Genomic DNA, 12,439 nt, shown 5'->3' with positions numbered 1-12,439 from the left:
TTAAAATTAAGTATTCTTAGGAATAAGTTATTTTTTATTAAAAAAATGAAATCATTAACTTTTTTATTTATTATCTTACAAGATTTTATTTTTTAATAAACTTAAACTCTTTAGATGAAAAAAAAATAGAAAGCAGGATTGCCACACTTTAACTATTCAGGCCACTTAAAATATTTTTCTTTTTGTTTTGGTCAAAATCAGTCTAGTTTTCAAAATATTGTTATAGTGTGATTGTTTCTTACAGTGCAAAAAACACTTGTAAACACATACTTTTGTTTTGAAAGCTTTTTAACTATATCTCAAAAGTAAATTTAGTTTTTTTGTACTACAAAAGTATCTTACAGTTTATAAATTTTTATTTCAAATAAAAATCCAGTTTTATCTTAAAAAAAAGTTCTCTTCTGTTAGCACGTAGTTTTTCAAATTTCTCAAGAGCTGTTCATATTTAAAGGTCACTAAAACTTTGTAAGTAAGATAAAGTATTTGGTTTCAAAAACAGTTGGTGTTACTAATATTATATTAAAAAAAATAGTTTTTATCAACTCTTACAGCTACTATCTAATAACTAGCTCAATATTGTTTTAATAGAAACTTTTAGTACTTTTAGTAAACTAAAAAACAGTAGCTTCAAAAGTAGTTTAAAATAGTAACATGGTATCAATATTAATTATGTTGTATCAATGTTTAGCTTTGAAACAGTTTTATGCTAAAGGTATGGAAAAAATAAAAAATTAATAAAGTGGCTAAAGTGTTATAACAAATGAGATTTAGCATAAGTCAAAGTTTTTATGTTATTTTCAAATATCAAAACCATCTTTTCATTTATTATAAGGTTGCATCAAAAAAAAAATTGTTATTTAAAAATTATGAAAAATAATTTTAATTAGGAATAAAAAAGAAACAAACCTTACATATATTGATATAAACCGAAACAAGATTCCAAATTTAAGTTTTTATTGTTATTATTATTTGTTATTGTCCAACTTGACCTACGCCTCAAAATCAGGTCACTAAACTGTAAGATGAAAAAAGAAACACAAAATTAAAAAACACAAATGTTTATCTTATAAACAAGTTATTGAACATTATAACAAAAATATGTAGTTTACATTAAAAATACAATAGATAAACTTTATATTAAAGGGCATATTTATTTGTAGTAAAAGTTAAAGTATAATTAGTCCATTTAAAGTATTTTTAATTTAAACCATACTGAGTGGGATAAAAGTTATTTTAGTTTTATTTTTTTATGTGTCAATTGCTTTCTACTGTCTTAAAAATTTTGAAGTAGTTTTTGAAATATAAGCAATCTAGTTTTTAGAGTTTCATAAGTTTCTTATAGATATAAAGAACAGTATCAAAAACATATTATTTTACTAAAAATATTTTTCATATGGTTTTAAAAAAAATCAATTTAAAACTTTCTCAGTCCAATATTTATTAAATCTGTTAAATTAAACTTGAACTTTTTTGTTTAAAAAAAAAAACAACTTTTTTGTTTTAGAAATTTCAATTAAATAAAAAAAAATTATCAGATTTTTATAATAAATACTTAATAAAAAAGTTATTTATAAATTGGGTCTGTAGAAGAAAAATTAAACATTATAAAAATTTAAATTTATTTATTTTAGTTTCTGATAATACTATCAAAAAAAAACTGAATTATATAGGTTTATATCAGAGACTTTTTGACAGAAATTTTTGCTTCTCTAAAATCAGTTAAAATCTTTATCTTTTACACAAACTGATTTGTGATCATATATCATGGTGTAATTTAGGAACTAATGTAATTGGCTTAGGGATGTTATATTTTTTATAAAAGTTAACATCCCTTCTTATTAAAAGCTTGAGCACTTACACTATTTTATGATTTGGCAATATAATAACTTGTGCAAAACACCTAAAAATCAGATTTGTATAACTAATATTTTTATCATAATTTAATTATCAGTACACAATAGTGCCTTTTGAATAAAAATTTACTTTATTTTTATTTTTTACTTTATTTAGTCTGCTTCTAATTTTTTACAGTACTCATTGTTTAACAAGTTTGGCTACAAAGTTTTACAGGGAATAGAAAGGTTACCCGCTTTACATTAAGATACTGTTTTATACTTAAAAATAAAATTAATTAACTTTTAAGACATGAAAAGTTGTATAAAATATTTCTTAAACAATTTTACCAAAATTCTGATTGCAAATTTTCTCTGAAATTAAAAATTAAAGAAAAAAAAATTATCTTCTTTATTTTTGAATTAATTTACTTCAAATTTTATAGATTTTTTTTTTAATACTACAAATAACTTGTATGAAGCAGATTTTTCAATAAGGATCAAAAAAATTATGATCATAAAAAAAAAAAAATATTCAAATCTATTTCTTAAAGTAGTATTCCATACTAAAAGGATACTTAAAAATTTAGATGAAATATGGAACATCAAGAAAAAAGATAGAAATTTGTAACAACATTTTTTTTGTAGTTCAACTACATACTGTTTTAAAATTTACACAGTATAAAAGATTTAGTTGAATTCTAAATTTAGTTTTTGGATGTGTTGAAAAGTAAAGATTAGTTATTTATTAGTATTTTTCTAGCAGCCATAATAAAAGTCTAAAAATGCAGTAATAAATAAAATTAAAACCTGCTAAACCTTTAACAAAGGTTTTTTAAATATCGTTTTTATTGTTATAACAGGATTGCCACACATTCAGTATAACTCAAGATATTTTTAGAATCTAAAGGTAATTCAGTAAAACTTGAATAAAAAAATTCAGGCTGAATCTGGATAGTTTTGGATTTTTTTTAGACTCAGGATAGTTTTATATTTTTTTAAATTTCGGGACATTTTTTTTAAAGATTTTGAACTATATTTAGTTGCAATATTTTCTTGTTTAATATCTAGTTTTGTTGAAGAACTTAATTAAAAATAAATTGACTAAAACTTATTTAGGATTAAAAAACAATGTTTTAAAGGAAAAAAAACAGGATATTTCAGAACATTTTAAGGTCACTCAGAACAGTTTTTTTTGACTCAAAGAGTGGCAGCCCTGTTACAATGAAAAAGTTCTTATTTCCTAAATTTTAGTATAATATGAACTAGGGTTGGATGTTTTTTTAGTTTGTTGGTTAGATTTACCTTAAAATGTATTATAGTCATATTTGGAAATCAAAAGTGATAGTTGGCCATGTAACTTTGAAAAAACTATTTATAATAGTTAAAGTTTTAAAGTAGGTTGCAACTATAATTTTTTGCTTGTTATTAAAAAGCTCAACTTCATTTATTTAAACTAAATAAAGATATTTTTAAGCTAAGAAACTGTTACACGGCAGGTTTTTATACTGGCAGGCTGGACTTGTATTGGGTATTGTCCACTCCTACAAAACATTATAAAAATGTTTCAAAATAAGCTTAAACATAATATTTTGGATTTTAAAATAACCAGTGTTAAATTGTTTTTTTTTATTTCTACTGCAGAGCTTCATAAAATTTTCATAATTTGGATTTTCCAAACTCATTTTCATTATCAGCCCCTTAGCAGAAAAAAAATTCAAGGAAAGTTGTTTCAGGCATTTAGTTGTTGCAAGCTAAATTTCAAAAAAAAATATATTTGGGATGTTATTTTAGTTGGAATGTAACTATTTTTAACTCTTCAATACAAACCCAATAATATTTAGTGTAAGTTGTTTGTTTCTGCCTTTCCAGCTATCACCCAAATTGAAATCTTCAAAAAAGTACTAGAGTATCTTGTGTTAGTTTCAAATATTCCATTCAATATTTTTTAAACCTTTTTTTTTACTGTTTATTATAAATGCCAAAATGTCTAGTGTATGTTATTTTTATTAAAAATTCTTTAACTTCTACAAATTTAAAAATCACCTCCTCTTTTAGTCTTTGCCTCCTTTACTATTTATTTTCCTTATTTTACTAAGATCTTAAGAATAAGGGACTGTTACCCCCTTTGGGAAATCCCGTTTTAAACTATTTTAGTCTTATGTTTAACTTTTTTTAAGTAGTGAAAGATCTCTAAAAATAAAAACAGAGTAAAATTTAGCTATCTAAATATTTTCATACGTCTTATTTAATAAGACTAAGATACATAGTATACAAAATTTTTTTAATACAATTTAGAAACAAGTTTTTAGTATTCTACTTAAAGGATGTTTATAACGAAAAATTTAACCAAAACAAGTTTGCTTAAATGATTAACAACAATCTTAAACATTATTGTGTTATTAAACTACCACAGAGAAACTAATATGTAAATATTAAAAAAAATCTATTCATATTTTTAGTGTTGTAGACATTAATTTATTTTAACTTATTTTCAAATTTTAAAATGAATTAAGAAATACACTTTTAAGTGTAAAAGAATGTAAAAATTAATGTTAAAACTAGTGATCTACCAGATCCTAATATTTGGGTCCGGCCAGGTCCTGATTTCAGAATGAAATTTGGATTCAGCCAGATGTTCTTTTGAAAATTATCCAGATTCAGCTGAATCCCGTTTTAAAAGTGTTAACCTGATCTGGACGAATCCTAATGTTATATATGAGATACAGATTCGGATCCGGCCAAGTACTAATTTTTTGGATCCAGTAGATCACTATTGAAAACTACTAAGGAATCCACTAAGTATGACTGGAATTTTATTGATTTTTTAGTTGTATAAAATTATGCTTATCATACTTTTTAATGTCAAACTATCATTGTGAAAGCATTAAGTCAATATGATGTAGATCATTCTGATACTTTTTTTGAGTTTTGCCTAAACAAAAGTTATCTTATTTCATTTCTGCAAAGTATTTCAAATGTGAATTTTTTACAAGTCTTGGTCAAATATTTTGAATTTTGTTTGCAATACACAATATTAACTTTGATTGGTGTATTTCACATACATGAAACAATAATTTGTACTTTAAAGTGCCATAAATACTACATACTATTATTTAATGAAACACATGGATAAAGCTAATAGCTTTTTTATTTTTTTTTCTCTATGAAAAAGGATTGAAAAACCTTGCACTTGTTTAGTTCTATAACTTGTTAATGAGTTTTAAAAAAGCATGTGAGCACCCTAAGCAAATTAAGGATATGTTAAAAATTTAGAGCCTCTTTGTTTGTAATCAGTTATACAATAATTGATAATAATGATAAACTTTAAGTTTTTTTTATTATTCAGTCTGAGAAAGGCTTAGATTATAGAATATTTAATTAAATAGAGCTATATCCATTTTTTCAGAAAAGCAATTTCAGTGATTGTCATCAATGTTTTGCTTAACATTTTCTGTTTTTGAAGTAGTCTATTCTTTATAATTTAAATATTAATTGTATATTGTTAAGAATACTACTTTTTTAGTTTAAAAAATAGTTTTTTATTATGAGCTAATTTTATTTTTTACTATAACTGAATCAAAATACTTTTTGAAAACTTTGGCTGGCTGAAAGCTCTTTATGGTATGTATGCTTGCAAGAAACTTCTTTGAAACTGCTGAATTAGAAACGTTTAACTTGAGCAATTTTTTAAGAAGTAGCAATATTATTAATTTAATCTGTAATGACATTTTATTTTTAAATTTCTTATAAAATTCTATCTTTGTTAAAACAACTGTTTTTTGTGTAGTTTATGTATTCACTAAATAACTAAAAACTCCTAACTTTTTAAACTAAAAATAGTACTCTTTTAGTACTACTATTTAGAGTTGTAAATTTTCTCAAGCCAAAAAGAAAATGTATTAATATTTTTAAGTTCTTTTTTATTTATTTATAAGTTAAGCTTAAGCTAATTGAGAGTTTAAACTTAATTATAAGACTACAATGAATTGAAACTTTGATTAAGTTCGTACAAAAATATTCAAGTTACAATTTTGAATGTTATATTTTAATAAATAAGAAAAAATAGTTCATTAGAAGTTAAAGTTTAATAAAAACACTATACTTTATCAAGCTAATTATCACTAATTAATCATCAACCTTTATAGCTTTGTTTTTATCAGTAACAATTTAACATATTCTTTTTGAAAATTATATTATAAAGGTTTCAAGAGTTTTTTTCTTTACCTTTAATAGCTTAGTTTTTGTGTTATTAAAAGTGTACTTTTTGCTGAGCAGAATTATATTATTTTTATTTTTTGATAATGATCATAAATACTTGTAATCTTATTTTATTTCGTTTTAATTTCTAATTAAAAGGTTGTTTTCAATTCAAAAACTTATAACAAACGTTTGCAAAATGTTTTTAGTTTTTACTATACCAAGTTTTTAAAGAAATTACTCTTAAAATAAACTTTTTGTTATTTCAAAACTAAATAGTTATCAAAAGTGTTTAAAACTTTTATTGTATTAAAATTACCATAGTTTAAAAATTAACAGTTACCAACAAATTTTTAACATCCACTCCAACCTAATTAGTTTAGTTTATTGTTCAGTTGTTTTAAATTCCCATAATTTAAATAAAATTAGTAGAATATTTTAAGGCCTATTTTTTTTTACTTTCCCATAAATTTCAATAAAGACAAAATATGCTTTCAGACAAGTTAATCAAATAAAATTAACAAACATGGGAAACGAGCTGTCACTGCCGATGGAAATGTGCTCCCACTTTGACGCCGAGGAGATCCAGCGCCTGGGCAAAAGGTTCAGGAAGCTGGACCTGGACAACTCCGGCTCCCTGTCCATCGACGAGTTCATGTCCCTGCCCGAGCTGCAACAGAACCCCCTGGTGCAGAGGGTCATCGAGATATTCGACCAGGACGGCAACGGCGAGCTGGACTTCAAGGAGTTCATCGAGGGCGTGTCCCAGTTCTCGGTGAAGGGGGACAAGATGTCCAAGCTGAAGTTCGCCTTCCGCATCTACGACATCGACAACGACGGGTTCATATCCAACGGGGAGCTGTTCCAGGTGCTCAAGATGATGGTGGGCACCAACCTGAAGGAGCAGCAGCTGCAGCAGATCGTGGACAAGACGATCATCTACGCGGACAAGGACGGCGACGGCAAGATATCCTTCAACGAGTTCTCCATGATCGTTTCGAACTTGGATGTCGATAAGAAGATGGTTGTTGACGTTTGATCAGAACTATTGGTTTTTGTTTTGTTGGTGTTCATTAGTTTTTGCAGTAAATTTTCCCTCATTTGCATGTTTTTGTTGTGTGCTTCGTCCATTTAAATTGTTTTTTTTCTGATTTTTTTTATTTGTAGCTATTTAAAATAATTTTTAATAAAAATAGTTTTTTAATTAAGTTACACAATATTTTTTTCTTTTGCACCAATTGCCCAAAATATGCTTTTACATCAATACGTATTTTTGCATTTGTACAATCTGTAATTGAATTATATTTATTACCTTTGACAAATCTTAGCAAAACACTGTTTTTTTCACATTTTAAAGGACAATATACCTATAAAAGTCATCTAAATACCTATCAAAATTTACACTGTTATCTAAAACTACTAGTTTCTTAAATCTAAATACTCGGTTGTATTACATCAGATATTTCTAAGTTTACACAAAATTATTTCTTATTTCATAATATTTTCTACTTGATAGTCTTGGTGGTTTCTATCTTGCATTTGACTAAAGAATAATTTAAACAGTTTTTTATGTATTTATCGTTATTGTAACAACGCTTTTAAAGGTTTGGCTAGTATATATAGTTCTGTAAAATATTATTATTAAAAATAAAATAAAATTTAAACTAAACATTTAAAAGCTCTGTAATAAAATGCATAACAAAATTTTATAACTATTCAAATCAACCCAAAACTGTCTGTTTGTAGCTTGTTGTATACTGTATTGTTTTTATACAGACAATTTTTACTTACACATAACATGGCTAAGCACGAGGAGAAGAAGAAGAAGAAAAGCGTGAAGATGCGCTTCAACCCGCGGGTCAAGCGCCCGCTGGTCAAGTTCAACAACGGGGTGCCGCATCCCGACGCCGAGTTCAAAGTGCAGCAGTACGTCAGCAACGAGAACAACCAGAAGAAGCTCCTGCACGTGGAAACTCCCCACATGGCGTATTTCGGGTACAACAGCAACAAGCAACTGGACTGCAAGTACCTGGTGAGTTTGTTAGACGAAAACAAAAGATTAAAAGAAAAATTTTGGTTTAAGCACAAAAATGGGTATCAAAAAAAGACACTATGGTCGTGCACCACAATTGAATTTTAATTGTAATGTGCTAAAAAACTTTAATCCTAAAAGACAACAGTTAAAGGTCTCAACTTATTATTGTTAGGAAAATAATACAATATTTTAAATATTTTATTTTCCTAACAATGTTTCGCCCAAAAAAAAAAGGAAGATATCATCAGCTAGCAATAAAACCTTTTATTTTTCAATCGTGTAACATTCAAAATTTGAATGAGCTAAAAAATAAAAAACTTCAAATTCATTGCTCAACAGGTGGTGGAGGTAGAGGATGACCTGGGCGTAAAAAACAGCTCATGGTCATCAAGTCATACACAACACTTAGATTATAATTAGAATGTGCTAAAAAACTTTTATCTTTAAAGGTAACAATTAAAGGTCTAAACCAGTGTTACCCTGGTCTAAACTGCAAAGTCTTAAACTCTCAAACACTTAAAAGGTGGAGGAATGGTTAGGATTATAATGAGTAAAAACAACTCAACAGGTGGTGGAGGTAGAGGGTGACAGGGCTGAGGTTTATGACACGGACTGCTTCGAGATGGACGCCTTGCTGCCGTGCAACCTGCCCGAGCACCTGCAGGAGAGCGACGATGACGGGGTTGACGAGAGGACGGACCAGCAGAAGATGGCCGACCTGACCAGGGACTTCGGCTCGCACAAGAACAAGATGATGCTGAAGAAGAAGGAGAAACACGACGGTTAGATAATATGTGAAATTGTATTGTGTTTCTTAGACTTAGTGTATGAATTTCTTCCAAGATAGAAGTTGTTAGTTTCAATAAAAAGTCAATATCAAGTACACATTCAAAAAACTTTCGTTTAACTTTCAAAAAAGTTATGGTTTAGATTCTTCTTTTAAATTTGTTTAAAATCTGATAAAGTAAGATGATGCTCAAGAAGAAAGGAAAAACTCGACGGCGATGAGATTATTGTTTATTTTTTGCAATGAGTTTCCAAGCTTATGTAGTAGTTTATTTCACTTAAATGTTTGTATCAACGAAATTGTCAGCTTTCTGTAAGGTTTTGCTGGTATATGAATTAAGATTTGCTTTAAGATAACATATAAAATCTTACAAATTATATTTTTCCAACAGGCGCGGACAACACGGAGGCGCTGAGCAAGGCGGCGTTCGCGGTGGCGGAGAACATCAACCTGGAGAAGCTGAGCATGTCGATGGCGCGCAACGAGGGCGCCGGAGAGCAGACCTTCCTACCCTGCAACCGGCAGGCAGACAGCCTCGAGGTCAGTTGTAGAAAAGTTTATTGAAACTCTAAGCACAGTTTTCGCAAATAAAATTTATCATAATTTACTCCTCTGTTTTTTACTTTCTCATAAGAGGGTCATTTATAGAAATGTTAATTGAAATTTATTGAAACTCTAAGCAAAGTTTAATTTTCCCAACTAAGATTCATCCTAGTTTATTTCCTTCTTATTATGTTTCTTACTCTCTCCACGCCCACTTCACCATCACGTTCTTTTTCAATCAGGAAGTGTACGACGTTTCGAGGGACCTCGTCCCCAAGGCGGTGCTCAACTCCCTCGGCAAGAAGTACTACAAGCTGTTGACCGTGTCCAAGCAGTACGGGCAGGACCACTTCGGCATCAACGAGGAAGCGGTCAGGGCGGAGAACTTCGAGGACTACGTCACCAGGCTGATGCTGGGAATTCCCCCCAACATCGACGCCGCGGACAAGGACCGGGTGATGTCGCACGTGGTGTTCTGCAAGCTGATAAGCCTGATGATAAAGCTGCGCAAGCTCAAGGCTTCCGAGGCGAGGAGGATGAATTGCTTCGAGGTGGTTTTTGAGTGTTGTTATTTTTAGTAGTAATTAGTATGTATTGTTAGTTTTGATAGGTGATTTTTTTAAGGTTGACGTTAAAAAAAACGACTGACTTCTTGTATGCTGAACTACGAATTAAAACACCAGTGTTTTGAGAGTTCTGTGATGTTTTTTTAAAAATAATTAAACTCGTAGGTAGTTTTTATGTATATTTTTTATTTGTTTTTAAGTTTTGTTTATTAATGATAAAATATTGTTGTAGGAGGAAAGCGGCGAGGTGCGAAAGTGGCTGTTTTCGGAATTTTTCATCGGCGAGGGCAGGACGAGGCAGATGCCGGGCAAGAAGAAGAACAAGGCGATCGGGTACGCAATCGTGCTGGCGTGGAAGTGCTTCAACTTCAGGTAGTAAATATATTTAATATTAATAACTTTTATTAAAAAATGTGGAAGTGCTTCAACTTCAGGTTTAGTTTCAATGTGTTCGTTTGGCAAAAAGTTTTGAGCTGTTTAAAATAAATTAGTTGTTCAATCGCCGAAAAGCGAACAGTTTAGTTATATAAATTTCAAGCGCAAATCCAATGAACCGTGGTTTTCTTTTTTTTCATTTGCTCTCCTAACCATCCAAGCTTGCTGCCTAGTTGATTAGGCGTTCAAAACAAATACAAGTTGTTTATCCGGTTTTATAAATTTTGTCGTTTTAACAAATTAATTTTTTTAAAGGATCGACGCGGGCGAGATTGAAGCGGCGTTGAGCATCAGCCCAAAGCTGCTAAGCACGGTTACCAGGCAACTGTTGGGGAGGGTGAGGACGCTGAAGGAGAGGGAGGGGGCGAGGCAGAACGTCAGGATGTGCGTCTTGTCGCTGCCCCTTCAGCAGGTTCCCACCGTTGCCAGGGGTAAGAAGTAGTTGATTTAGGTTGGGTCGGGATATTTGATAAGCAATGGAGATGATTTCTTTTTAATTTGGTAGTTTTTGAATTTTTAAAGCACTGATTTTTGTTTGTGGTAAAGAAGTAAAAGTTGTTAGAGTATTTTTTTGGTTTTAAATTTTAATAATTTTTAATTTTAAAAGACTAGTTTATAAGGCCAAAGAATAACTACATAAAATAATTAACTTGGTAGTTTTTAAAATTTAAAAGTACTTATTTTTCCTAAGGTTTTTTTAAATTTATTTTTTGTCAGATAGTTGTTTTTTGATGTGATATGTATTTTGTTTAAAAACTCACTGAGTACTTTAGACCGAATTACTTTTAGCTTTTACAAAGTCACAATCGTTTTAATAGACTTTAAACTTGTCTTGTCATAATTATGTTTGGTTGTAAGATTTTAAAGTTTGATTTAAATAATTTTCAATTAGAAATATTTGAAAAGTTTTTGTTTTAGGGAAACTACATATGACAAATTTAAATAATAAAGTTTTTTAAATGTTATGATTATTTATCAAAACATGTATTCGTAAGTAATTTTGTATAGAAATTATTATTATTAGTAAAGTTTTGTTTTTTTACATATGTTAGAAAATTGTTTTTATTGTATCGTCTATCTTTCAATAAATAATAAAAGTTTTTTATATCTTTTGGTAACTAATTTTTGTTGTAAATAGCACTTTTATTTTTAATGAAATCAGATAAAAGATTTTTCACGTTTTATAGTTAGTAAGTTTTTTTTTCGAATAATATAAAAGCAGGTACTTCATAGAAAAATAATTAAAATAAATTGAAAACCGAAGATATTCTTGACCAAAACATCAATTTTTAAGTTATTAAACAGAACAAGATTTTAAGTGTTATACTATGATGCATTATGTAATTTAGAGATGATTGGTGGTTACCTTTAAACTAACAACTTGAAAATTAACAATTTTCATCTTTAAATGTGATTTTAAAAATAAATTTATTATGGTCATAAACATAGCGGATTTAGATCAAAAACCATTAAGAAAACATTTTAAACTCTTAATGTTATTTTTGTTTCGTAAATATTCTGAACTATTCAAATTTATCAACTTCAAGCTGTACACAAATCCAAGAGAATTAAATGTCTTTAAAAACTATTTGCTTCTAAACTAAAGGTTTCAAAACTAGTTTAGATAAGTCGTTAGAATAGTGTTTTTATTTCATATCCAATTGAAATATGTATTCCTTAAGTAAATTAAGATGAATGGAAAGTAAATAGTCTAGATTTTTTATTCTAGAATCGGTCAGATTTTAATTTGGTATTGGTTAAAAATCATTAAATATCTAACTCAGATCTCAAACACTGAGCAAAAGGTCTTTCGGTTAATAAAAATTATTTTTAACTCTTACTTAAAAAAAAATAGTTATTTTTTTTATTAAACGGAAGATCTCTTGCTAAGTGTTTTTATTTTAAAGAAGCGTGACAGATATTTTCAATCCTTTTTAAACAAGTTTTATTGTTTTAATACAATCAGAATTTTGAGATCACCAACGTTTTTATTGATTTCAATAAAATTTTAATTGATACAATTAACAAGATTTACGTGTCT

At 28.4% G+C, this 12,439-nt stretch overlaps 2 protein-coding genes across 2 annotated transcripts; both read left to right on the top strand.

Annotated features, from left to right (window-relative positions):
- Positions 1 to 6,534: 6,534 nt before the first annotated feature.
- On the top strand, positions 6,535 to 7,812 carry LOC145847455 (calcineurin subunit B type 2). The gene has a single exon (XM_082953601.1). It carries the CDS (start codon positions 6,559 to 6,561, stop codon positions 7,069 to 7,071), a length of 513 nt encoding a protein of 170 aa, XP_082809727.1. The 5' UTR covers positions 6,535 to 6,558; the 3' UTR covers positions 7,072 to 7,812.
- On the top strand, positions 7,812 to 11,301 carry LOC145847439 (DNA-directed RNA polymerase I subunit RPA49-like). The gene is made up of 6 exons (XM_082953598.1): positions 7,812 to 8,064; positions 8,636 to 8,849; positions 9,246 to 9,394; positions 9,640 to 9,948; positions 10,196 to 10,335; positions 10,654 to 11,301. The coding sequence occupies exons 1-6, from the start codon at positions 7,831 to 7,833 to the stop codon at positions 10,838 to 10,840; spliced, it is 1,233 nt and encodes a 410-aa protein (XP_082809724.1). The 5' UTR covers positions 7,812 to 7,830; the 3' UTR covers positions 10,841 to 11,301.
- Positions 11,302 to 12,439: the final 1,138 nt, after the last annotated feature.

Source organism: Thalia democratica, chromosome 1 (genome assembly GCF_965202585.1).
Source record: "Thalia democratica chromosome 1, ktThaDemo2.hap1.1, whole genome shotgun sequence".
Lineage (NCBI taxonomy): Eukaryota > Metazoa > Chordata > Thaliacea > Salpida > Salpidae > Thalia > Thalia democratica.
Note: the sequence above shows the minus strand (reverse complement) of the source record. Positions and strands in the feature narration are given on the sequence as shown.

Excerpts from the sequence above, each read along its gene's own strand:
- LOC145847439 (XM_082953598.1), top strand. The coding sequence starts at position 7,831 with ATGGCTAAGCACGAGGAGAAGAAGAAGAAGAAAAGCGTGAAGATGCGC. Across the intron at positions 9,949-10,195 it reads GGAGGATGAATTGCTTCGAG|GAGGAAAGCGGCGAGGTGCG; the intron begins GTGGTTTTTGAG and ends ATATTGTTGTAG. Across the intron at positions 10,336-10,653 it reads TGGAAGTGCTTCAACTTCAG|GATCGACGCGGGCGAGATTG; the intron begins GTAGTAAATATA and ends ATTTTTTTAAAG.
- LOC145847455 (XM_082953601.1), top strand. The coding sequence starts at position 6,559 with ATGGGAAACGAGCTGTCACTGCCGATGGAAATGTGCTCCCACTTTGAC.